Source organism: Jaculus jaculus, chromosome 19 (genome assembly GCF_020740685.1).
Source record: "Jaculus jaculus isolate mJacJac1 chromosome 19, mJacJac1.mat.Y.cur, whole genome shotgun sequence".
Taxonomy (NCBI): Eukaryota; Metazoa; Chordata; class Mammalia; order Rodentia; family Dipodidae; genus Jaculus; species Jaculus jaculus.
Genome location: NC_059120.1, coordinates 15,270,181 through 15,298,085, shown reverse-complemented (window position 1 = coordinate 15,298,085; position 27,905 = coordinate 15,270,181). Strand labels below are relative to the sequence as shown.

At 43.9% G+C, this 27,905-nt stretch overlaps 1 protein-coding gene across 1 annotated transcript in view; it reads right to left on the bottom strand.

The window, feature by feature from the left end:
• Positions 1-18,359: 18,359 nt before the first annotated feature.
• Clca1 (chloride channel accessory 1) overlaps positions 18,360-27,905 on the bottom strand; it is a 29,409-nt gene continuing 19,863 nt past the window's right edge. Inside the window, exons 9-14 of the mRNA XM_004653658.2 lie at positions 25,829-25,935; positions 24,314-24,529; positions 23,181-23,442; positions 21,878-22,045; positions 20,051-20,284; positions 18,360-18,739 (exon numbers count right to left, since the gene is read on the bottom strand). Of these exons, the coding sequence (XP_004653715.2) occupies positions 18,360-18,739; positions 20,051-20,284; positions 21,878-22,045; positions 23,181-23,442; positions 24,314-24,529; positions 25,829-25,935 (1,367 nt within the window). The remainder of the gene's footprint in view (positions 18,740-20,050; positions 20,285-21,877; positions 22,046-23,180; positions 23,443-24,313; positions 24,530-25,828; positions 25,936-27,905) is intronic.

Sequence of the window (27,905 nt, the reverse complement as noted above, 5' to 3'; positions counted from 1 at the left end):
TGAGTACTGGGATTAAAGGCGTGCACCACCACGCCCAGTATCCTTGTGATCTTTGATATTGTTGAACATTTGTTCTTCTGTGAATCTGCCCCCTTTGTGTGTACTCATGGCCCCCTCCTGACTGCATGTGTGAATCTTCTCTGGCTGACCCTTTTCCCTTTTCAGTCTAGTTCATGATCTCTCTCTCTCTCTCTCTCTCTCTCTCTCTCTCTCTCTCTCTCTCTCCTCCTCTCCCCCCATAAGCGTACTCTTCTCAATTGCTCATGCACAGCTCCCGGTCTCCATCCCAGCTGAAGGTCACCCTGACCACTGTGAGCATGGCCTCAGTTCTCCTAGCCAGACCTCTCAGTGGAGGAGATTTCACCCAGTTTTGACAACTTGTTGCACCACCTTACAGGAGAGACTGGAGCTGAGGAAATGATGGGTTAATGTTGGGAGGGACCACGTCTTGACCAGAACTGTTTTAATTATGTGTACCTCTTGCCTTCTATTTGAACCAAAACCTCAGGTCAGGACCTCAAAGATGGGCTTGTGGATCACTGGACCTCTATTTTCCCAGCGTGGCTGTGTTGAATGAATCTCCTTTCTCTGCTTTTCACACTTTCACTATTATTTGTGTCTTTAATTGGTCTATTCAGTACAGACTGCCTAGCCTTCTTTGCTTGTTAGGGCCCAGGCTCTGACCCTAACAACTCTGGTAACAGTATCTCTCCCGATTCTTCTCAATACACTGGGTGGCACCGTTTTTCCCAGTGCATGCATAATCTTGCCCTGTTGCTGCTTTTAACAATGACCATGAATCCTCAAAGGACAAAGTCCAAGATCTTGGCACACTGCTCAAAGCTTTCCTTGATTTATAGCTTAATTATGCTCCCTTTCTCACCTGTCAGTCTCCTCATGCTTTGGGATAAAACATTTACACTTTCCTTAATGAAGCGTTCTATGTTTTACTTATATCCTTTGCTTGTTTCTTTATTTCTGACTGAAACTACCTTCTTCCCTTTCTATTTATCTTTCAGACTTAGATGAGGTACCACCTCTTATGTAATGCCTACTTTAAAAAAAAAACCTTTTTATTGTCAAACTCCATACCTCTACACAATATACCATGATCATAATCTCCTCCCAGTACCCCTTTTACCCCCTTCCCTCTGTCCCCTCACCACTGAACTCCTGCTTCTTTTTTATTTTTATTTTTTTTTAATTTTTATTTTTTTGTCTTTTCGAGGTAGGGTTTCACTCTAGCCCAGGCTGACCTGGAATTCACAATGGAGTCTCAGGGTGGCCTCGAACTCACGGTGATCCTCCTACCTCTGCCTCCCGAGTGCTGGGATTAAAGGCGTACGCCACCACGCCCGGCATGAACTCCTGCTTCTTGACAACTAATCCCTCTTCTATTTTGATATCGTTTTTTGCCCTCATATATGCAGGCCTTGTGAGATTATAAAAGCAATCACCACCTTGTGTCTGGAAGATAGTATTACAAAGTACTCCTCCCTATCCTTTGGCTCTGAACACTCTTTCCACAACCTTTTCCACAATGATCCTTAGCTTTGGAGAGTATGATAAAGATGTCTCAATTAGTGCTTCTCAGCACTTTGCCAAGTTTTGAGCCTCCCCAGTTGCGACTTGCCATCTGAAAAAAAAGAAGTTACTCTAACCAAAAGTGAGAGCAGCATTGCCATATGGGCAAAAACATAAATACGTTGGGGCAACTTGGTGGGCACAATATATCCACTTCATAAAGCTACAGTAGTAGTTTACACCCCAGGGTTTATGGTCTCCCCAGCCACAAGCTGGCATGAATTCCCCACTGTGGAGCAGGCCTTGAGTCCAGTCCAAGAGCAGCTGGTTTCCCCACAACAGATGTCCCCTTGTTTGTCGTCCCAGGTCGCAGCACATCATGTTACACGCCGCGGCTTGTTTGTCGGCCTTCCCTACTAAGCTGCAAGTCACTGGCGGGGCAGAGATCCTACGGATCCAGACCTCCGCTTGGTCCTTGCTGTGTTATACAAATTAAGCTAAATAAACAATATACTCCAGATGCCAGTGTTTTGCTGAGACTGTTAGAGCTGGAATATGAACAATCCTCCCACAGGCTCATGCCGGCAAGGGTGGAGCTAGTTTGTGAGGTTCGGGACACTTTAGGAGGTGGGGACTAGCTGGAGGAGGTAGGTCGGTGGAGGGGTACCCTGAAGGTTATACCTGGTCCCCATTTCCTCCCTGGCTGTGTGCACCCTGTCCACCATGAGGGGAAGAAATTTCTTTGTCACTTACATCATCCACTGTCATGATGTTCTGCCCGAACGCTGGGGGCCAAACAACCAAGGACGGAACTTCTGAAACCATGAGCTGAAAGAGATCATTCCTTCAGTTGTTCAGCTGTTCTTTTAGGTTGTTTTGTCACAGCCATGAAAAGCAACAAAAGTATAGACCAAAAACTTAGAAAGTAGGCACAATGAGTGGTTCATTTAGTGTAATAAAAACGAAGCTACGTGATTTTCTGAAATGTGAATTGCATTGTATGAGTATTATATTACATTTATCATATTATATTTATTATGTTACATTATATTGTGTATAGACAGCACTCTCCTGGCTGCACATGACAGAAAACCAACTCAAGCATATAGGAAGAATATTACACACGTCACATGGCACTGTAAAGGGAAGCTTACCCCTAAAAGCTTAGGTTTAGGAGAACTACAGAAATAGAACTATAAATGTGCCGGGCGTGGTGGCGCACGCCTTTAACCCCAGAACTTGGGAGGCAGAGGTAGGAGGATTGCCTTGAGTTCGAGGCCACCCTGAGACTCCATAGTGAATTCCAGGTCAGCCTAAGCTAGAATGAGACCCTACCTTGAAAAACCAAAAAAAAAAAAAAAAAATATATATATATATATGTATATATATAAATGTATTCAGGTGTCTGTGCATTTATTGGTCTTATTTACCTCACCTGTTATCATAACAACTGTTCAGTCTAGTCTAGACACAGTCACAGTATAGCTCTGCTGCCAGCAAAACCCTGATCTTCCCTGGCTCCAGCTTAGGAAGTCCTGGAGAAGGGGACTGATAAGATGGTCTGAGTCCGGGCCTGTCCTGAATGAGTGGTGAATCAGCTGTGTCCAGAGGGGACACTGATCTGTTCGGGTCAGCCCCACACCTACCCAGTGAATGAGTCACCTCTATGGAGGAGAAGACATGACATGGGCGTCAGGGCCCAGCCCGCATGAATGTGTGATTCATCCGCATTCAGAAAAAGTCACTGATTTGCCTGGGGCAGGGTCCTTCCTGCACAAATGTTCATGACTCACCTGGATCCAGGAAAAGACACTGACCACTTGGGATCAGGGTCCACCTTGGTGACTCAGTCATACCAGGAAGAAGATCAAGCAGTGAAAGGTATGGGACGTGGAGGTGGTGGTACTCCTCGCTTCCAGTGAGGTCCTTGGCATTACATAAGACTTACTCAAGTGGAAAAACGCCGGGCCCCTGAATCTACTGGACTAGAATCTGTATTTTAACCCCCGCCCCCAAGTGATTTGAAGGCATGTTCCAGTTGGAGAAGTATGGGGCACAGTTACCAGAAACAGCTGTGCTCCAGCTCTTGTGAGACTGGGAAAATCAGCTCTGATTTCAATGTGGAGAAGAAGGTAGTTCAAGATAATGCTTACAAGGACATCTTATATCATAAAACATTATGCAAAGTTTTAGAGTTTTCTTATAGAGGAAATTTTACCAAGAAATACTTTCCTTTGGGATGGCTTGTCACATCTGCAAAGAAATAATGCATTCTGGCTTCCTTTTGTTGTAGTTGAAAATACAGACTTTATGCTTGAAGGCCCCCACCTCCTGTTTCCCTAGCAACATTAGAAAGGGACATATCTCAATTGTCCCTCCATAGGGAAGAGCCAGCCGTTTCCTCCTGACCAGAAGAGCAAAGTCCTTTGCTCCTGGGTGAGCCTGTCACTCACTCGCCCACTCCAGAGACCACCCCTCACCCACAGCTATGCTAAGGCCGGGGCAGGACTGGACCTCTTCATGACGCCACGTACCTAAGCCTGCAGGAGCCCCTCCCCCCTTGCAGTTGATTCAGACCCTCCAGCCTACTTTTTACTTTTCTGATCACTCTGAAAGAGTAACCTTTTTTTTTTTTCCTCAAGGTAGGGTCTTACTGTAGCCCACACTCAGCTTTTTCTTTTTACTTTTTATTTATTCGAGAGAAACAAAGAGGGAGAGAGAGAGAGACAGAGAGAGAGACAGAGAGAGAGAGAGAGAGAGAGAGAGAGAGAGAGAGAGAATAGATGTGCGAGGTCCTCCAGCCACTGCAAATGAACTCTAGATGCATGTGCCATCTTGTGCATCTAGCTCATGTGGGTCCTGGGGAGTTGAACCTGGGTCCTTCAGCTTTGCATGCAAATGTCTTAGAGGTTAAGCCATCTCTCCAGCCCCCAACTGTTTTCTTATCTTATCCCTTCTTTCTCTTCTTTGGATACTGGCCACATTGAGGTAGAAAAGTTCACTTAATAAGTGCTCAATGCAGTGAAAAGTCCCAGATAAGCAGCCCCCTCCCACTGCAGAGTGGTCAGAAGGAGGAAATGGTTAAGACCAAATAGAAGTTGCCCTTGGTAACCTTACGAAACAGCTGACTGCTGCGGAACTGCACAGATAACCGTCATGCATGCTTTTGTAAAATTCCTGCTTGCCTCCTCATCCACCTTGCTGCCACGGGATCCACCTAGAGTATAAAATGAAAGAGCTCAGGGCCGGAGTTTCTGTGGGAGTGATCTCAGCTTCAGTCCCCTGGTAAATAAACCCCTCTATGGGTGCTGGAGTAATCATTCCAGAGAAGTTCCTGCTACAGCATGTTTGCCCTGACATTTTGTAGTTTTTCCACCTTTTTCTCAACAAATCTCTTTTGCCTTACACCTCAGCATCCACATGCCTGATGTTTCATGCTCACGAGGCAAAGAGCTGGGCTATGAAAACCTGCAACATTTCGTCATTTCAGGGACAACTTCGCCTACTCTCATCTCAAGCAGCAGAGACTTGGTTCTGCCCGTGACTGTCCCCGACCCCAGGCTCACTGTCACTGTATTGCTCCAGGTGATCCTGGTTCCCCAGCTGGACACTGACCACGCTAACTGCTGGTGTGTTCCTATATTCTAATTCTTCCCAAAATAAATCTCGTAGTTCATAACTTACCCTTTTCTGAGTCTATGTTTTCAATTGTTTGATAGCTTGGACAAGGACCCAACATTGGGTTTCACTGGCTTGGGTTCTCCTACGTGTTTATGAAGATCTAAACTGCCACAGGACTACAAACTCCCAAATGAGAAGAGTAAAGGCTGTTTCTGGACCTGAACATTATCAGCTATTTCCTAGAAAGACTGCTTATTTATAGCGCATGTGATAACATACAAAAGCATACACCTCTGCACTTACTAGCATTAACCTTTAAAGATAATTTGTTCATTTGATAAGGAAAAATAACTTAATTGAATGTGTCAATATAAATTTATTTTTTGTTACCAATTAATGTGATTGCTCATTGTGTACAGAAAATTAGAACTGAGCCAGGTGTGGTGGTGCACGCCTTTAATCCCTTCACTTTGGGAGGCACAGGTAGGAGGATCGTTGTGAGTTCAAGGCCAGCCTGAGACTACATAGTGAATTCCAGGTCAGCCTGGGCCAGAGTGAGACCCTACCTCAAAAAAAAACAAAGAAAAGAAAAGAACTGGACCATCTCCTAATTCTCAGAGGAGGAAAATGAGCTAGTGTCAGGTTCTGGGTTCAACATAGAGGGAAGCCAAGACAAATAGTTTCAAGACTTCTATACAATGCCGGGAGAAACTAGAAGGATGTGAAGAGATAGAGAGGGGAGCTATGGAACCCCGGGTGAAGGCAGAGATGTTAAGGGCTCTTGAGGAGACCAACTGTAGTGCAAGGAGGGCTCTTGCACGCTGGGCTGAGGTGTGTGTATGAGGCGTGGGGTTGGCATCTCTTTCCCTCAGCCCGGCTGTACCCAATCACCTTCACAGGAGATGGTTCCGAAATCCCAGACCTAGTCTGAGCATGGCCAGCTGTGGTGGGCGGGGGCGAGGGAGGGGAGAGAGAGGAGGGAGGAGTCAGCACTTGAACTCTCACACTCAGGGAGTAGGATCTTCAGTTTGGAACTCTGGATTACCTTTGCTGCTGCTTGCTATTCAGGACTGCTGATTCACTGCCAGTCACGCATAGTTGATATGCGAGTTCCCATGTAGACCAGGTCTAATTCAGAAGTAAATACACAAACTCCCAGACAACTGTGCGGTGGTGCAGCAGCGAGTCCAATAGCATGTTGCCCAGCATAAGAGCAGAAAAGCAAACAAGCAGGTAGGGCAGGCAGTTTGTGGAGGACTCCTTAGCAACCTGCCTGACACACAGTGCTCGAGCCCATAGCTGTGCTGAGTGCAATCCCTTCATGTGAATCAGCAGGGGTTTCCTCTCATTCCTCAAGCTGGTCTTAACTATAGATAAGGAAAGTATACAGCACATCCAGAGAAGTGTAAGATGTTTCCTCATATGAAAACTCACTCACTGGGCAACATGATAAAAATACATTTAGACCTATAATGAGAGAATTAAATTTTTTTTTTCTGACAAGTAAAATGTAAGAAACACAGGCTAGTATAGATTTTTAGTTACGTCAGATAAACCAAAATGTTATTAAAGTTCTCTGTTTGATTGAAGCAAGTTTCTTGAGTTTTTAGTGAGATTAGAATTCTAACCTAAGTCCTCATCCATTTCAGCAAAGAATTGAAAAATGTGTACATGAAGGGTAAACAATTAAAATTTAATTTAAGGCCTGGAGAGATGGCTCAGGAGTTAAGGGCACCTGTTTGCAAGGCATGACAGTTTGGATTTGATTCCCCAGTAGCCATGTAAACCAGATGCACAAAGTGGTGCATGCATCTGGAGTTCATTTGTTGTGGCAAGTGGCCCTGGCATGCTCTCTCTTTGCAAATGAAATAAAAACATGGAAAAAAATATATATTAAGGAAGAATGTAAATCAGAGGAGAAGGGTAAAGCTCTCAAGCTAAGTAGCTGGGAGAGGTCCTGAGCAGGGTTGCCATTTGGCAGCCTGGTTTGAGCTTCTTTATAACCTTGGGAATGTAAATTAAGAGGCATTTAGTTGGGATGTGTCGCATGGTCAGGTTTAGGGGCATGGCAGAGATATTGATTTTTAGTGGGCATGCAAAAAAGGTTTAGAAGTGGTCTACCAACATGGGGGAGTATGGAGGGACAGGTTTGGGAAAACCAAGGAAGCCTGGCTGGAATAGGTTGGCATCCGTGTTCTCTTGGGCTTCTGTCCCTGCCTGACCTATAAAACAAAACAAACAAACAAACAAACAATAATGACAACAATCCTTGCTCCTGTTCTCTATCACTATTATTCTAGAAATAGTTTCTGATTGTCTTCTCTGGATCAATAATTCAGTTCTGCCTTCCTGCAGGGCAAGTAGGATTTACACACAAAGTGATAGAGATGGACTTAGGCACAGACAGATGGCTCAAGCTAGAAAACTGCAGGAGTGCCAGATGCCAACTTTGCTGCTAAGTAGCTACAGGACTACTCAACTTGTTGAACGGTGCTTTGCCTCAGCTTCTTGCTAAGTTTGGACAATGATCTTAATGACCTCATAGAGTATCTGTGAAGGAAAATGAGGGATTCTGCACAGAAGGAGCTCTTAGACAATGCCTGGCACATACTAAATGATTAGCAACCACTGGCATTCTTATTGCTACTACCAAGTGTTCGTAAATATTTTTTTATTTTACTATTCTAACTACCATAAACATTACTAAGGAAAGTAGTGGCCTCCCCTCTCCTCATCAAGCTAATAGACCTTGTGAGTAGCACTAATGTAATTGTAACTATATTTCAGGAACCATGTTGTCATTACACTAATTGAAAATTCTTGGCTGAGAGGAATAGAACACCTGAAAGTCACAGGCATACGTATATATGTTAGGGTCAGAGTTTGCAATAGAGGACCAAGATGGACAGTTTCTTAGGTCTGGGGTCTTGCTGAACATCAAGGTGAAGCAGTTGGGGTGACTGAGCCCCCAAAAGTAAAAGCAAGAATGTCTTTAAATCTGCCCTTGCAATCTCCACTTTGCTAGAGATCACAAGGCAATCTGACTGCTTCTCTCTTGTTTAGATGAGTTCCCTAGATCTGTTTTTCCTTAAGTAACCCGAGAGCCTCCTGGGAGGGAGGTCCCCTTTCCTAAAATTTAAATCTAATCCTGACATGGTGGTTGGTCAAGTTCAGTCCCCAGAACTTGGCATCGTGATTGACCTGTTTCTGAGCCAACGTCTAGCCCAGACCAATCAGCTGTCTCTTGGGCTCATCTGAACCTGAGGGTAAAACCCACCACAAGAGGGGTGTAAATAGATGCCTACCAGGGGACACGCTCCCTTGGCTGGCTCCTGAACTTCCAGGTTCTGATAAGCTTCCCTTGTCTCAGCCCAGCTGAGGAACCCCCACCCTCACTGCCCCAAGGATTCTACCCCCTCCTGCTTTCCACATGGTAGGAGCTCTCGGTTCTGTCTTCTCTTTCCTTCTCTTAATTTAATAAAGTCTCTCGAAAACTTGTCCTCTGGTCAGTGGATTTTAATTCTTTAAATCCATAAGACAAGGACCCTAAATTTGTTGGTGTACTGGCATATTGATGTACTGGCAAGGACCCCCAAAATTTCCATTTCAAGGGTAGATTTGTATGATCCCTTATGTTCAAGACTTTACTGTAATCATGAAGAGGGAGATGGGCAGAAGGGGGAGGGAGAGAGAGAAAAAGAGAGAGAGAGAGAGAGAGAGAGAGAGAGAGGGAGAGAGAGGGAATGTGTGTGAGATGAGAGATTAGCATGGCAGGTGCAGAGGAGGGGGAAATGGGTCGGGAGCTCTGGCACCCTAACAGACAGCATTATCCAGGCCATGAGCTCTCCGTTTCCACTGAGGTGGAATAGCAAACTGACGAGAGGCCGGTCTCCAGAGTCAGGCTAACTTTGAGTTAACTGTGGCTCAATCACTCACCAAAGGAGACTGCAAGAAGTTTATTCAACTCAAAAGTTTTGGTCGCCAGTGTATGAAGTCTTTTGAAAGGACACAGATTTTTTTTTTTAAATTTTTATTTATTTATTTATTTGAGAGCAACAGACACAGAGAGAAAGACAAATAGAGGGAGAGAGAGAGAATGGGCATGCCAGGGCCTCCAGCCTCTGCAAACGAACTCCAGATGCGTGCGCCCCCTTGTGCATCCGGCTAACGTGGGACCTGGGGAACCGAGCCTCGAACCGGGGTCCTTAGGCTTCACAGGCAAACACTTAACCGCTAAGCCATCTCTCCAGCCCAGGACACAGATTTTCCCATGAGGCCTTGGCCTGGGCCTTCACTGGCTGTGCCTCTGCCATTGCTGGCTTCATGGGCATCTCCCTGTGCAGTCACATATGGTCCTGTTCTCAGCAGGGTCACGTGCTTGTTTCAGTGTTTTGCAGTAGTAATCTTGGAAGTTTTGACAATCTTACATTGAATTTGTTTCTGATAATTGAAGTTTGATAAGAACTGGGAACGTATACTTAAGCAGAAAAAGTGGTGTTTGTGTGCTGTTTCTTGCTACATTCTTTGTGTACAGGTTCATGATGTCCCCTGTGCCCAGAATTCAACTGGGCCAATAACATGTGGGATGTGAGAGAGACTCAAAAGACCAGGCAAGTAGGTGCCCTGGCAACCAGTGAAGTCACAGTTTCATTTCAAGATAGAACTATATTCAAACACAGAAAAAAAAAATGCAATGACATTGTAAGAAACAAAAATCACAAAGGAATTTTATCTTTTCTTTATTTATTTGCAGACAGAGAGATAGAGAGGATGGGCATGCTCAGGCCTCCAGCCACTGCAAATGGACTCCAGGTTCACACACCACATTGTGCATCTGGCCTTACACTGACCGCAGAATCAAACTCAGGTCATCACGCTCCGCAAGCAAGTGCCTTAACTACTGAGCCATCTCTCCAGCCCTATCTTTCCTTTTTGATTTGTGTTACTTTCTTCTATCTACCAACTATTTAATGAAAAGTAAAATGCAGAAGGAAAGACCGAACAATCCATAGTTCTATTTCCTTTCAGGCTGTTTACAATAAGCCAAATGTATCGGGTGTTGAGAATATGGTCGTACTGTGACGGTTAGTCATGGTCATCAACTTGATTGGATTTGGAAATCCCTAGAATTAAGTTAGTAAGACACACCCCGAGGTGTGCCCGTGAGGGTATTTCCAGACAGAAATCCATCATGAGGGCGCTGGCCTAATCACTGGATTCAAATCTGAACACACGGTTGGGAGTCGGTGGAACTCTAGAAGGCAGGGCCTCGTTTGAGGAGGCAGGTCACTGGGGAGTTGAAGGGAACACTTGCCCTGTCCTCTCTCTGTCTCTGCTGTACTTCCTGACCAGCACATGAACTGCTTTGCTTAGCCTTTCCATCCCCACTGTGATGGACCAAAACCCCACAGTCCATGAACTAAAATGAAATAAGAAAACACTTGTGTCACTTTTGTGGAGTATTTTTACTTCTCTGGGCAAAGTGCATGTATGAGTGTGGTGGTTTGAATTGAATAGATGGCCCCCAATATATTCAGTTGTTTATTTGTAGTTTGCATCCCTAGCCACCTGGCTGGAGGCAGTATCACTGGGTGATCTTAAGGTGTGGCAGTGAGTTTCAGATTTCAATCTAAAGATATGCAAAGTGTGCCTAGCTGGAGTTCCTGAAGTGTGCTATGCTGTGTGGCTTTTGGCTTTGGGGCTTGTGCTCTCTCTCTGCTTGGGCCTGGGAAGGCAGGCCAGCTTCTTCTGCCAGTATGGAACTTCCCCTGGATCTGTAAGCTTCAATAAATATCCCTTCCTTCATAACTGTGCCTGGTCTGGAAGTTCATCTCAGCGAACCTGAAGCTGTCTGCTACAATGAGTTTCAAGATACACACTGTACACCTACAAATCCAATGTTCTCATTGAAAGCTGCCATTGAGGCTAGATGTGGTGGCTCATGGCAGTAATCCCAGCATTCAGGTGAGACAGGGGGTTGCCATTGTGAGGGAAGATTGAGAGAAAGAGAGAGAGAGAGAGAGAGAGAGAGAGAGAGAGAGAGAGAGAGAGAGAGAGAGAAGAGAGAGAGAAGAGAGAGGAGGAGGAGGAGGAGGAGGAGGAGGGAGGGAGGGAGAGAGAGAGAGGGAGGGGAGGAGAGAGAGGAACTATCTTTTCTGTTAAAGGTTCAAAAAGATAGAGAAACAGAATTCTGGAAGGATGTCACCCATGGGAACCCTTCCTAAATCATCCATGCTTGAGACCAAAAAAGTCAATAATCCTTGAAACCAGAGCTTCTATTTAGGTCCCCAAATCTTCCATTCCTTTAGGTTCCCCTAGAAACTGTTGTTTTCATAGTTTAGCCAATTGTATGCAATTGTGAGGCCAAACTGACTCACAGCCATAACCCAGGCCCTGGCTACGTTAGGAATACAAACCCCAGCAGACTTCCTGCTTGTGCTTGCTTGCCTGAACTCCTGGAAAGCGGTGCACCTGTCTCCAGAAGTGAACACGACCTTGCCAGTGTTCAGGTTGTGCGCTCATTCTCAAACCCCAGACTCATTTCTAACACCATGAGTTGAGGTCAGCCTGGGCTATTTACTACGATCCTGTGGATGTGTGTGTGTCGGACATTGGCAGGACCCTGGGTCAAAGCAGACCTAAGCTGCCTGACACAGAGGCCCCGGGCGAGGGAGGGGAAGCAGCAGCCTGAACTGCGGTCATGTCTCGGAGACCTGATGGGCAGGGGAGCTCCTCCCCACATCCTTGGGGGTTGCAGTGAGCCTGGACCCCTGGACAAAATCCTGGACCCCGAGATAAGCAGGAAGTAAGGCCACTCCCTCTCCAAGCATGGGATACCTGGACTTTCAGATAAGACTTAGGCTTTGCCCATAACTCTCTGGTCTTTGACCAGTTGCCTAGGAAACTGCTTTTCAGCCAGTACCTTCACACAGCCCATCCCCCCCCCCCCACCCCCCCCCCCCGAGACCCTGGGTCACCTGTCCCACCATTGCCTATGTTCCCATAGACTAGCAATCTTTAAACCCACTAATCCCCTTACGGTCCTTTTTCTGCCCTCAGATGCTTATAAATCCATTTTCCCTGACAATAAATGGAGAACTGTTCACTGGAACTGACTCCCATGAGTGAGTGATTCTTTCTCTCATCACGTGCACACAGCCTTGGTCTCCACGGTTGCCTGGGGTGCCTTTGGGGGAACTGTGGCCAGCCCGGAGCAAGAACCCAGGAACACACATGTATGTATGCATGTATATATACATATATATATCCAAAACATTGGTGTATTTATGACCCCACAGTGAATACCAACAACCCCACTGAGGAGGCCCCTCAGTGGAATGGGGGTAGGAAGGGAGGGGACGTAACAGGATAGCCCAGTGAGAACATGACCAATATCCAATATGTTCCCATAGTAAAGTCCACCAGCAATAAAAAATCAAAACCAAACAATAGAACTCTAAAACCGTCACCGAATAATATAAAGATGGGTAATGAAATTCTCTAACACTTTGATTTTCTTATCTTAGAACAGCATTAAATAAATCATAAAAAGCAGTTGGAGGGAAACGCTGGAGAGAAGGAAAAGGTTTCTGCTTCATTAATATTAATGATACTGACTTAGTGTGTGCAAAAGAGGCCCTGAATTTTTGTTTTGCCCTGGCTCCTCCAAGTTACATAGCTGCTCGCGTCTACTTTTGATGGGGTGAAGAATCCACAGGGCCAAGGAATGTGCCCATCCAGTGAATGTCATCCCCCCCAACCTTGGACATACTTCACACACCTGAGTTGAAATTCCCAGACGAGTAACTGATCCTGTGATCTTCTTGGGCCAGAACTGACTTTGGTACCAGGCATAATTCGGTTGAGGGCTGATGGCATCACAGGTATGTACACCTCCAGCCTGGGAGGGTGGCCAAAGGGCATCTGTTGATGTGAGGCATGGACTGAGAGGGCTACAGCCCATGGGTGTGACGTCCCTTGGGATTCAGCATGGAAAAGGCTAGGTAGAAAAAAGGACATCCTCTGGCCCTGTTTTTTTTTTTTTTTTTTTCCTTTTTTTTTTCTTTCTTGAGCTAACAGTGCCAGCATGACACAGAGCTTTTCAAGATGTTTAAATTAGAACCTGTCCTTCCAGGTCATTCCGCCGATATGTTTGACAAGATAGGAGATGAAGACATTTTAATAGCTTGGTAGCCTGCTGATAATAGTTGCATATTTTGACAGATGGTATCTGAATTTCTATTTTTTTCTCTTGCTTTAGGAACTTCATATATTAGGGGTGTGCCCAGATGTGAGTCCATGAAGCTCTTAGGACCTGGCATTTAGTGAAAGCATCAGGAATGTTGGCTATTATCATTGTCAGATAAAATAAGGAATACTGAAAACAGTGATATCACATTACCTTGTTCTTGGCCAAGGCCTTGAGAATATTCACCTCTTCCTCCCTCTCTGTGTGTTTGTTATTGGGGTAGTTTATGGTATTCCAACCCTCAGATGTTCGAACATTGCCCCTTGGACTGGTAGCCTGGATCCAATAGCCATCATGCCCCTCTGCCAAATGCCCCCACCCCAGTTAGCTGATTTCCTATACTGAGTTCCACAGAGCCGGCTGTGCCCTCTAAAGTTGAAGACTGCTGTCCACTCCACAGCTCTTCATGCTGACCAGCCCCTCCTGGTGGACTCAGAACTGCTCTTGAAATTTGGGAAAAGGTTTCTCTTCAGTGGCAGTCAACATGGGAACAACCATTTAATATGTGTCCTTTTGGGTACTGGGTTCCAGGGACTGGGTTCAGTAGATTATTTTTTTTTACTCTTGCATTAACTAACTGTATACCACATACACTTTCAAATTTGATGAATTTCTTCTCCACATTTTTTTTTCTTATTTACAAGGATTTTACATGATTATGTGAATTTTTGCTACTGGACTCTTATTGATTTGTTGTCTCTGTTTTCATTAATTTTTCTAACAAAAAATATTTAAGAAGCTCCTTTCTTGGAAAGATTTTGGCATTTCTTTGAAGCTCTGAAACCATTCAGAATTTTGTGGTAAATGGTATTCAGTGAGGCTATATGTCAGGTTATTTTTTAAAGTATAACTTAAAAATAGTCTCTCTCCTTTCCTCTATCTATCTATCCTTTTTTTCCTTCATTCCTTTCTCTCTCTTCTCCCCCAGATTACCCTCCAGTATATGAAAAGATCCTCAGCAGGGTGTCCTGCACTCTGGAGGCTGAAGCAGGAAGATCATCATGAGTTTGAGGCTAGCTTAATCTACAGAACCAGACTACAACACAACAAGCAAGCAGCAAACCCAACCCCACACCAGACCACAACATAACAAGAAAACAGCAACAACAACAACAACAGTCCCTCCAACCCGCCCACAGGACCAAAGCAGGATTAGATGCCTGAAGCCATTCCAGAACACAGTTGGCAGTAGATTTGCCCAACATGACTAATTCTAAGAAACATCACCAATATTTGATGAAATGGAGGGACCATTTTGCTTCTTTTCTGTCTTGGTTTTCCTCTTGTTTTATACTTATAGCCAGATACCATGAAGGGGGAAGCATCCTTTGCTGGCAATACTATGTGTGTGTTGGATATCAAAATAATGGGTTTTTAAGATGTGTACTTTCCCAGAAATAGTGTCCTCATACTATAGTGAACTACCTATTGCCTTGTTTACATGCTACTGGCTATAAACTCTCCCAGAGTTTACTCACTGTATCCACAGGGCTTAGGGCACAATGAGGGTACTTACAATGTTTGTCAAATGGACAATTGAGCGCTTCAAGCCACAGATAATATACTTGCTGCAAAACTAGCTCTTGTCAGGGCAGGTGTGGTAAGAGCTAAGTAGATGATGGAGATGAAGGAGTTGTCCAGGGGGGACTTAAATGATGCACCAGGCATGTAGGGGTGATGGAGAGAAGATGATGATGAACAGCAGAGAAAGACACAGTGGAGTATTGAGGGTCATAAAGCCAGCTCAGTGGGTGTGGCGAGCAAGCCAGAGGGGTTGGAGGCTGGGTGGGGAGGGGGCAGGGGTACAAAATAAGAGACTTGGATTTACAGTTTTGTAAGGGAGCTTAAGCTTAGTGAAGGTGGGGGGAGGGATGAACACCACACAATTTTGTCTAAGATATTTATCGACTCACATAGATTCTGATACCACTCAGAGTGATTTGAGGAGGCGAGGGGCAGAGTATTATGACTCTGGTGAAGAGAAAAGCAGCTAGGGTATAAATTAATGGAATAATAATAAAAATAGCCAAGATCACAGGAGTAATGGCTCAGTGGAGAAGCTGAAAAGAGAAGTGTCATGAGCACCATCCCAGCTGCTCCTACACACGCCCCGTCTGTAAATGTAACGACATGTGACAGCGATGGCGTAAGTCGGAATTTTGGCTTATTTAAATCACATATGACAACAAGCTCCCAATAATTCAGATTACATAAGAAAGCTTTCCTTTGCTGTTGTCTACATTTGCCACTTCAAATGAATTCCAGATGCATGTGCCACCCGTGTATCTGGTTTACGTGGGTACTAGGGAATCGAACCAAGGTCCTTTGGCTTATCTTATCTACATTCTAGCATTTGTTTCTTTTTCTCTTCAGATGTCAAATCACACACACCTGCCTATGCAGTTCCTCACTCTATCCCGTAGCATATTCAGATGTGAAATTAAAAGCTTACTGAATAAGTTCTTCAAAAACACTGCAGGCTGAACTGTAGTGGCCATGATCTACAGAGGAAAGCTGGGCGTGCGCTCACTGGTCCATGGGGAATATCAGGAGGATCTCACCAGGCACAAGTCTTGGTTTGGGTTTGTACATTCCACAAGAGGATGGCCACCGGCCACCTGCCAATTTGGCAGGCAAAGCACTTGCCTGTGCCCTGAAGCGACAATGCTGGCATCTAGGACATCACTGTTGTGTCTCAGAACTTGCTACCTTTGAATACCTAGGACAAACTTACCTGTGAGAATATTAGTCACAGAAAACTGCCTAAAGGAAATAAAATCTGTTCACTCCAAATTTTATCCTTGGGTAAAGTTGGGGGGGCTCCTTGCTGTGTTTGCACCCCTGCATAGTTGCCTTTCCTGGGGAGTGCTGAGCTCTGCCTCCTAGAGGATATTGCTGTATTGAGTTCTCTGTGGTCATTATTGTATGGCTGTTTCTGAAGGTTTGTCCAGCAATGTTACAATGTGTTGAGGATTCATGGACAGAAGTTCTCAGAAGTATCAGGATGAGGGAAAATGAAGCTCCTCCTGAGCCTCTGGCATGCTTTTTATTAAAAAAAAAAAAATCTTCATTGAGAACTTTAACACACGAACAAATTACAAATTGAGCGACCCTCTATGTCTCCTCTTTCCCCACTCCCATTCCACCGAGGGCCCATCTCCGTGGTTCTCCATAATCACTGTGGCATCGTGAGTGCTCTAGTCAGGGTCGGTGGGGAGCACAAGGCTTCACAGTGCGTTTTTCCCGCCCCCTCTTCCACAGGGTTCCCTGAGTCCTGGAGGGTGTGTTATAAATCTCCTTTACTACTCTGATGAGTTTTGAGTCTCCTCAGTATCTACTGCCCTCTTCCCAAAGAGGGTTCTCTGGTTAACAGTGTGAGCAGCACTCTCTTATTTTATCTGTTACTTCCTCTGTGAGGTTTCCTAGGCCCTGGGAGATACGGTAGAGATGAGTTCTCTCATCCAGCTAGTTCCTTTCTTTTGTTGTCATTGTGATGGGTCTTGGGCCTCCCTAGTATTCTCCACCCTCTGTTTTGCTTTTAACTGAAGGTTCTGTTAATCTTGTCAGTACATGTCTCCTTCATCCTACTTACTTGATAGCTGAAAATGACACATGTGACCTGGTTGTTGTCATTGTATTGTGGTCATTGTACAGAATATCATGGTGTGCATTGGATGTGCTGATTCTTTAATTCTGATTATATATTTATTCTGCTTACACTTAAACTAAGGCACCATAAATTCAATTTTGAAAGAAGGAAGATATATAAATCAGCACACAAATTTTGTTCTCTGTAGAAAACAGTTTATTTTCAATCATAAGGAGAGCTACTACATCTTGAACTCCGTAGACTAAAGGACTGAGAACCTCCAACACTTTTCACAAGAGAACCAGTTCTTGGAGGCTGTGGGGTGTGCATATTCTGATGTCCAGATGGCTGGGTCTATACTTATACCCAGTTTTTTCCTTTTCTTCTTCTTCATCTTTCATTTGTCTGTCACGCCTCTGACCCCTTTGACCCCTTTTTATTCCTTCATAAAGCTCTCAGAGGGCCTCTTCTCCAGCACAGCTCCGCTCATGCCTGCCTCTTGACTTCATAAACCAAATCCTCCATTTCTCCTCTCTATTTTTAGAGAAAAGACCAACTTTTACTTATCTTTACATCCTTAGCATAGGCCTGAGATATAGTTAGTGGCTGAAGTATATTTAATGAATGAACTGCATCGCATTAAGTAATGTTTATAAGCCATTAATAGAGCAGTTAGCAAATAGTTAAAAAAAACATTTATTTCGATATCATTTTTCTCCTCATATCTGTCTAGTAGCTCCCTCTAGCTCTTTATTTCTCACCATTCTGTCTTTAAGCATCACTTATTCTTATAATTTCATGCACAGGACATGCATTTTTTTATGCCTGTGGAACCTCAACACGGTAGCAATGCAGTCCCTTCCTCAAATGCATCAATCCCCTTGCTCATATTTGGAGAGAAGAAAACCTCAACACGGTAGCAATGCAGTCCCTTCCTCAAATGCATCAATCCCCTTGCTCATATTTGGAGAGAAGAAAACCTATTCCTGAAATGTTGGTCCAGAGCTTTAAAACAAGTCAGGCTTTTTATATTTAAGCAACTTGCCATAGACATATCTGCTATCCTCCAAAGAAAACAAACAACTTTTAGTAGCGATTGGATGAACGTCAGTTGAATGCCAATTCTAGCCAGCAAAGTTAAGTTCCTGGGGAAGATTGAAACTTACTCCTACTTCATAATACAAGTAACACTTCATCAAAATTATTATTACAAGATTAAAGCAGTAGTTAAACATGTTGTATTTGAACAGTTTTTTTTAATAGACATGTACCCAGTTGTTTAGCTCCTATTTTATTATATCGTTCTCTACAGGAAGTCTAACATACATTCTGGAAAATTCTACAATGAAAAGAATGTTTTACTTATCTCCTGGAAACTCAGTGCAAGCCTAATGTTATTTGCAATTCCCCTATCCATTTCCACATTAGTTTTAAAACGTTGATGCCAGGAATGGTGATGTTGAGCTTAATCTCAGGGTCAAGAATCAACTTTTTATCAGGCTCTGGAGGAGGAATAGAAAGAGGCACTCGTGCAATGTTGGATATTTCTGACTTCAGATTGGCCTTATCAACAGCCTGTATAGCAATGAAGAGATCCGTGTTACTTTTTAAGAAGATGTTTTTTGGTTCAAACACGAAGAATTCCTCAGTGTTGGCTTCCTTCGGGATGAGGTCAGTAGTGTTTACTTGAACCGACTTGTTAAAGTTGTCTCTGAGATCGAGAATGCTCGTACTTATTCGGATGATATACTTGTGAGCTTGAAAGAGAAGAAAAAGGGTTAGGAATGTGATTTGTATCATAAACATCATGCTCTTAAAAGGCTATTGGCAATTAATTATGTTACCATCCCTGAAAACTACAGATAAGTCATGGAACCAGTGACCCATATTCACAAAGGTTAAAATCTTTGTGATATGCCCTTTGGCTAGCCTAACAAAGTTATAAATATAAAATTGAATTGGTCATGACTTAAAAGTCTTGGTCAGCTGGGCTGGAGAGATGGCTTAGCGGTTAAGCGCTTGCCTGTGAAGCCTAAGGACCCCGGTTTGAGGCTCGGTTCCCCACGTCCCACGTTAGCCAGATGCACAAGGGGGCACACGCGTCTGGAGTTCGTTTGCAGAGGCTGGAAGCCCTGGTGTGCCCATTCTCTCTCTCTCCCTCTATCTGTCTTTCTCTCTGTGTCTGTCACTCTCAAATAAACAAATAAAAAAAAAATTAAAAAAAAAAGTCTTGGTCAGCATTTCTGAGCATTGAGAAGAGGTTGTTTAATAACATCTAATTTCTTGTAGATTTGTGTATTGATGTCAATATTTCTCCAATAGTATGGACTCAGGAGATCTTACCATATAGATTCGGGCCCTTTGGGTCTAGGGCAAAGCCTACGGCTCTGTATTTCCAGCAAGAGTTGATGCAATGTGCGTGCTATAGCCTACAGATCACACTTAGCAGTCTGGTAGGATTTGAAATTTCTTTCAAAGAAATTTGCCAGCGATTCCCAGCCTTTCTCTAGGAGTCATCCCTGAAATGGGGTTTCCTATAAACCTCATTTGGAAAAACTTACACAAACAAATCAAAAACTAAGATTTTTCTTTTCTAGCCGAGACCTCTTATTCTTTTTTTTTTTTTTAATTATTTTTGCTTAGTTTTATTTATTTTAGAGCGATGGAGAAAAAAAGAATGAGAGAGAGAGAGAGAGAGAGAGAGAGAGAGAGAGAGAGAGAGAGAGAGAATGGGTATGCCAGAGCGTCCAGCCACTGCAAACGAATTCCAGATGCATGCGCCCCCTTGTGCAACTGGCTAACGAGGGTCCTGGGGAATCGAGCCTTGAACCGGGGTCCTTAGGCTTCACAGGCAAGCACTTAACCGCTAAGCCATCTCTCCAGCCCCCTCTTATTCTTTAAGTAGAACATCCTTTCAGATTTTAAAAATCATGACCTGTCACTTTAAGGGGCACACATGATGCCTCTGCCTTCTGTCCTTCCTGCATCCCTACACATATACCTGCCTCACCTCTCATCCCCGCTGGCCTGGTAGTCACTTTACAGGGCCCGCGCCATGCTCCGCTTACCTCTTCCATGATCGAAATCGTCTCCAGGAGCCGTCCAAGTCAGATTGATGACATTGTTACCTTGGGTTTTCCCCTTCAGATCAGTGATTTGGCAAGGTGGGAAGACATCAGGGATGGGGGCTTTGGGGACATTGGAGGCTACAAATGAGCCCCCTGAAGTTGTTCTGCTGAAGCATACTTGCTTGTCTTGCAGATGATTAATCTCAGGGCGTGGTGGATTCCATTTTATTTCATCTATATGAAAAATTACTCAAAATGTGGTAAACAGCATTACTGAATGGCTATACCTTCTTCCTTTTCATTTTTTTTTTCTAATCTTTCTCTGTCCGTTCCTCTCATTGACACAATTCACTTTCAATGTTTGTGGCAAGACCACCCTAATCAGCTTGCAAAAGGGAAAACATGCAAAGAGAAAATCACATTACTTTTTTTTTTCCAGGTAGGGTCTCATTTTAGCCCAGGCTGACCTGGAATTCATTATGTAGCCTCAGGGTGGCCTCGAACTCACAGTGATCCTCCGACCTCTGCCTCCCACGTGCTGGCATTAAAGGCGTGTACCACTGTGGCTGGCTAAAATCACATTTCTTTATCTCACAGATACTTTCTGATATTTAATAGGATCATGTTTCGGAATTTATTCTCTTAACAGTTGTCCTGGAATTATATTTCCCCGCCTCACCTTTTGTCTATCTTCTATAAGGTTGACTTACTATTCCTCTGTTTTAACCTCCAATCATCTCAAGAAATCTCTATCGTTTACATAATATTGTATCATAATTTCTCCCATTTATTTGGTACTTATTCACCTAAGTTTCCAAGCATTACCTTTATTGTTATTTTAGGAATTTTGTTCTACTTTCTCCATATTTGCATTTTAGCTTTATTTTTTAATTTTTTTATTTTTTCAAGGTAGGGTCTCACTGTAGCTCAGGCTGACCTGGAATTCACTACATACTCTCAGGGTGGCCTCAAACTCACAGCGATCCTCCTACCTCTGCCTCGTGAGTGCTGGGATTAAAGGCAAAGGACACCAGGAAGCTTTTGGGAAGCTGCTCTCTTTCCCACCTCAGTGAGCAAAAGCTGCTCCAAGATGCAGGGGAGATGGAGGAAGGTCCGTTCTGGAGCCTGGTAGACTTTGCGTTGGTGCCAATTATCTTTCTTGTCCAGAGCAAGTGTTTTCACTTAAGTCGCATGGCACTGTTTCATGAGCTTGGTTCCCACTTGGCTCCAAATGGGTGCCTGGTGTTGGTTAGTAGGTTTGTCTACTATTCTCCCAGGACCAAAAAGGAGGCAAAAGGAGCAGAAGAAAGGGAAGCAAAAAGCAAAACGAGAGCTTTCCTTTTTTTTTTTTTGTTGTTATTGTTTGTTTTGTAGAGGGATAGAATTTGAACTATTTGATTTCTTATTACTTGGTTTTTTTTTTTTTTTTGAGTTCTTTGTATATCCTGGATTTTAATCCTCTGTCAGATGTACATCTGGCAAAGATGGATTCGAACTATTTGAACCAATCCAGTTTTTAAAAAAAGCTATGGTCTGTCTAATTGGTTTTATAGGACAATGGACAATGTCTAGAGAAATTGTTGATTGTCACAGCTGGGTGGAAGGGTGCTCTTGAGGAACTCTGGCGCGTGGAGGCCGTGGATGCAGCACACACCCTACAACGCACAAGAGAGTGTTCAACCCGCAGGATTAACTGGTCCCAAATGTCAGGAAGGCTGAGGTGAGGCTGAGAACTACTTGCTTCATGAGTCTACCCCGTGGGTTTAACAGTTTTCTCTCGGCCCCAAGCTTTTTACTGAAGTCAAGTATGTTCTAAAGATTACCTACCATTCTCAATCCAGCCAGGCATGTACATGGCTCCGTTCTGCTGTGGTGCTCTCTGTCTGGCTGCGTTCACTCCGCCCAGAGCCCATATCTTTACGCTGTATCTACCATTGGTGTCGTAAGCTGTGAAGTACCTTGAGTAGACACCATCATCCTTGGTTACATCAGCACCTTGACAAAGGAGTGACAGAATTCATGAACATCCTAAAGGCAGTGGCATTTGTGTATTTATAATCCAGGCGTGGTTTCAATTTTTTCAAAGCAAAGAGAAATGCAGAATTATTTTCAAGAGACCTTAAGGCTTGATTAAGTGAAATTTGGTTGAACATGAAATGTGCGCAATTGCATATGTGTGTGTTGGAGGTATTTTTTCTGTGTATATCTTTGTCTGAATTGTTTTTTTTTTTTTCTTTTTGAAATCAGAGACCATGGCATGTATTTAGGTCACAACCAGTATAGCAGAAACTGTCTACTCAGTAATTATGTGTCAAGAGAAATCACATTGCTCTATGTTTATGACTAGGGAAAAAGAAGTCATAACTTCACCTCAGGGTAACTTTGGGTAGGAATTTGCCTACAGAATTCATTCTAATAAGGATTCTTGCATCACAGTATATAGACATGTTCCTTCTGCAAAGAAATGTAGAGTTCTCTTTCTCCCTTATATGTTTCTTAAATTCAAGAAAAAGGGGCAGACTTTTCATTTTGGGAGTGAGCTAAATGAGCTTGTATAGCTATAAGCATCTTATAGAACTGTTCTGGAATCTATCCCTGATGTTTTAAATATTTTTTTACATGTAATGAAGGGATAGTAGATAATATCTAAAAACTGTGTGGTGAGGATAAGACAAAAATGAATATTATATATATGTGTATATATATGTATATATGTATATATATAATCTTTGCATATAAATATATGCATTATATTTATATATAGGATGCACGTGTGTGTGTGTGTGTGTGTGTGTGTGGTGGGGGAGAGGGAGAAAGAAAGGAGGAAGATTTGATAAAATAGCTATTAATTTAACTCCTTCCCTCAGTTTGGGGCTCTGATCAATCTCAGGAGTCTCTGACCCTCTGAAGTTCAAGTCACTAGTACATTACACTTGTACATCAGCTAAGGAGACCCCTTCTCTGTGTTTTCCAATGTTTTAGAATACAGCCCCTGGGGAGAAGCAGGGACCTCTTTCAGCCCCTCTCTCCAGGGTGGAGCCTCCTGTTTTTAACTGTCCTTGCTAGACCACACCCTCCTGCAATTTCCTGGAAGAAGAAAGACATGTTTTTCAGTCCCTTTGGTGGTTACCTGCTCCATTATCCAGTAACTCCAGGTAGACTGTTTTTCCATTTACTGCTTCAATCAAGGCGATGACATTAGCCCTGAGGATGGGTGAGGCTCCTTGGCGAATAGTTGCATAAACTATCATGGGGCTGGGGAATTTGCCGGTGTCCTTGTTCGTTCTAGAGGTCACTGTGATTGGAGGCAGAGTGGCACTGGCTGGGCGGGAGGTGACAGTCAGAGTCAGAGTCTGTGAGCTTGCTTGCAGACTGTATTTCCAAACGCCAACCTGACCAAAACAGGCAGATACTGGCCAGTGAGTAACCGTGGGTGACAGAGACCTAACTTCAGTGTCACCTCCAGGAGAAGCCTATCTGATACAAGTGTATTCCAAGTCCAGGCAAACGTCATGTGTTAGGTCTAGCTAGCTATGCAGTTCCCACTGTCAAGAAAATCCAACAATGAGGCCTGAAAGCTGCGTCCTCCTTGATCACTGACTGGGCTTTTCAGGGATGGGCTTGTGAGGTACGGCAAATAGTTTTCATAGTCCAAAGCATCAAGGGTCATTTCAAATCCTGTTATGTGATTCAAAAGTCTTCCCTTTTATTCTAGGGTGAAATATGATTAATTTCCTTTCTCTTGACTTGTAAATTGGCTTTTCATAGGATGAAGATTTTTCATTGTTCTCTTGTTAAGGCAATGCTTCCCCCCCCCTTTTTTTGACGTAGGGTCTCACTTTAGCCTAGGCTGACCTTGAGCTCACTGTGATTCTCCTACCTCATCCTTCTGAGTTCTGGGATTATTGATGTGAGCCACCGTGCCTTTCCCCTTTAAATATTTGTGTTTGTTTGCAAGGAGAGATGAGAGAGAGAGAGAAAGAGAGAGAGAGAGAGAGAGAGAGAGAGAGAGAGAGAGAGAGAATATGCCAGATTTTTTTTCTATTGCAAACAAACTTCAGATGCATGTGCCACTTTGTACATCTGGCTTTATGTGAGCACTGAGGAACAAACCCAGGCTGGAAAGCTTTATGAGCGAATACATTTAATCACTGAGCAATTTCTCTAGCTCCCCCTTTTCTTTCTATCTCTCTTTTAAGCTATAACTATCTGTAACACCTTGATATTGTTGAGTTGTGAGAAGGAAGAAAGTTGGCTCCATACCTGCGCAGTACCTGGGACTTGGAGGTAAGCCATTTTCGTGGCTGTGTCCATTACCAAGCCAGACTGGCTCTTTCCAGTGGGATCCCAGATAAGGATTTGGGGTGACTGTGTCGTCCAAGTGACAAGAAACAAAGTGTCCTTCCCCACTGTGCTGTCCACGATCACCGAACCATTCATCCACTGCCTGCTTTGCAGTGTCAATCCTTTGCTCTCCAGCTTTCAAGAAAACCAAACATTTACTTCTCGGAGAATGCAAGTCATATCTCACAGTCTTTCTACCTTGCACTGACTCCTCGGTGCCCAGCAAAAACCACTCAGGGATTCTCACATCCTTGGTTTGGAGCTTGGGCCATAACAAATAAATTCTAAGTTACCTCTCTACATTGGATTCCACAATATTTCTTTTTTCCACTCAAACAAGATGACTTCCCCCAAAGGATTCTTATGCATCTCTCACTCACCCACATTCTTCTTGTCCGAGGAGTTGTTACACCCCTCTCTACTTGTTTGAGCCTGAATCATCTTTCAGGAATTAGTTCAAGTTTGGCTTTCTCGACGAACCTTTCCTTGATGTCCATCTCAGTTAGGAGATGGATTTAAATCACTTCTTCTTCCTGTGAATGCTCATGGGATTTTTTTCTCCTCTGCCAGGTCTTTGTTGTTCATCATATTGTGTTTTACCTTCTAGTTACAGTGTGCAAAACTCCTCTCTTTACTAGACTAAACCCTTCAGGTAACTGACCAGCACTCATTCCTTACCACAGATACATGATGTGAGGTACAGCTAAGTAGGTTAAGCATTATAGCAGTCTTACGATAATGAAGCGAACAAGCCAGTGAACAAGGTGGATTTGGTGTTGGCATAGGATGGAGTCGGTGCAGAGTGGGGACTGAAGTGGCAAAGGATGAACAAGGCTTCAGTAGAAAATGTGAGCTTGAGGATTATCTTTGATGGTCCCTAAGTGGACATTTTGTAGAAGAGATAGGGGCCTGGTCATGCAGCCAGGCTGTCTTGCTCATGGGTGGACTGTGAATGATCCTGGACAGGAAGGACGGTTCGATCTTGTTCTGTGGCGGGTCAGCAATGAATCCTGCTCTCATTCCCATCTCTCTCCCTGATAGTTTTCATATATGCAAAACTGTCATAGACACTGCCCATGAGCTTGTCATTTCATCAGTTTAACTACTTGTCCCAGAGAGTTTTTAATTAGGACGATCTATTCCAAATAAAATGTGAACCAACTATATGGTGATGAGTGCTTGTTAGCAGATGTTAAGAAATAATTTTCATTGGACATATTATATATTATGTTGCTCATTTTAATGAGTCACTTAGCTTTGTTTCTAAATAAACAGACACTAATCAGCTTTTGTTTATATAGCTTTACATTTTAAGAATAATGCTTGTCACCAGGCTGACCATTCTAAATACTAATTCACACCTAGAGCTGTTATGTTCTCCATCTTGTCTATAACTATGCATCAACATGAGAAAACAAGGGGAAGAACTCCAACCTGGATGGAGCGCTGAGAGACAGCTCCGTTTCCTGATGACAGGGCTGCGAAAGCATCAATAAGCCCGTTGTTCTGAGCTTGATCTGAAGCGGATGCCTGCAGACCTCCTAGAAAGCAATTAAACTATCAGAGATTATTTGCCAGGAAGCAAGTATCTGCAACACTTTAGCTGTTGTTAAGATGGTAAAACACATGCAATAAATATCCCACTGTGTTATTAGGTTAAAAATAGACCAACATCAAAAAGATGTTCACATTGACTCAGACTTTGGAAGTCATGTTTTGTCATGTTTCATTGAGAAACCATCTCATGTAGTCCAGGCTGCCTTCCTGCCTCTACCTCCCAAATGCTGGGATTATAGGGTGCACCACCATGCCCCATTGGCACTGACCTCTTTTAAACAATTTTTTTTATTTTATGTTTATTTATTCATTTGAAGGTGATAGAGAAAGAGACATACATACACACACACACACACACACACACACAGAGAGAGAGAGAGAGAGAGAGAGAGAGAATGGGCATGCCAGGGCTTCCAACCACTGCAAAGGAACTCCAGACACATGTGCCCCCTTGTGTATCTGGCTAACGTGGGTCCTGGGGAATCAAGCCTTGAACCGGGGTCCTTAGGCTTCACAGGCAAGAGCTTAACCACTAAGCCATGTCTCCAGCCTGGCACTGACCTTTTAATCTCAGAAAGAATAGCTTTAACAACACCCTACATGGGCTTTTTGAACTGTGTGCATGAATCTATGAGAGGCCATGTTTAACGCGGACGTTTGAAAGGTCACACACTTTCATGTGAGAGGGTCCATTGAACCTTCTCCACGCTGATTGACCTCCTCTTATTTGAGATGTAGTGCTAACAATTTAGCTTTAGAGTTTTCCTCACAGTCGGGAAACATGCATACATGACAATAGCAAGAAATAACTGTGGACAGAGGGCCAGTTAAAGAAAAGTAGGGTACATAGTAAGGGAAAGATGAATCTACAGAGCCTGGCAGTTTGGGGCTATGTGGAATAAAATAAAATAACTAAAGCAATTGGTGAGAAATCACTCCAACTATTAGAATACCATCCGAAGTTAAACACGGTGCTTCCATAACACTGCTGACGCCCACCCTTATCTTTCACCCAGGTGAGTGCGTTCGTTCTCGTTCTCAAAGTGTTGGCTCCTAATGACTTGTGGCTGCCTCCTTTTCCAGAGAATCGCCAGACTAAAAGTGCCATCTTACCTATGAATATGACATGTCCCTAACCTCTGCCCTGTCCTGACATTTCACAGCCACTGACGGCATGAAGGACGTAACAATGTAAAAGGCAGTCCTCTCCCCGCACAGTGGAACAAGCCTGTGATGGGCTCCCGGTCCAGCACCCCCTGGACTCCACTGGGGCTAGACGACATTGCCATTGGCACTTATCTTTTTCTCCTGCTCTATCTGTCTGTCACCCTTTCTCCCATGGGAGCTAGCTTTCTATAAATCACATGCTGGCTCAGGCTCTGTTCTAGGAACCTGGCCTAGGACAGGAGGCATCAGGCTCAGACGGACCTGTACTTTTAGCTGCCACCGAAGATAGATCAACATTATAATTTATGTACCTGGCACCATCTCTAAATGAAAAACAATAATGTTCACCTAGACTGCTAAAGTAGCCCGGGACCGATGAGATCTGGCTGACCTATCTTTCTGTGTGTGCGGCATTGGATCGCAGTGCAGTCGTGCTTTGTGATGGAGCTGGGCGTTTTGTCAGTGACTTTCTGCATGTGCACCAGGCTCGTCACCCTCTCCTCCCTCCACTCTTTCCCATGCCCTTCTTCCCCAGGTAAAGCATGCTTTTTCGTGTATCTCAAAGTATGTTTTCCTGCTAACTTTACACTTGAACAACCATAGCATGTCATTAGGGGCTTGACTCATGGCTCCCCTCAGTTTCTTGGCCAGGTACCAAATGGGAGAGTGGCTCCTGGTTGACCCATTAATTCTTCCTAATCCTTACAAGATGCCTGGGAAGAGAGTCCCCTTCCCTAGTCCTCGTGGGCACACGGCTCTAGTGCTCAGTAGGATGGGCACGCCGCTT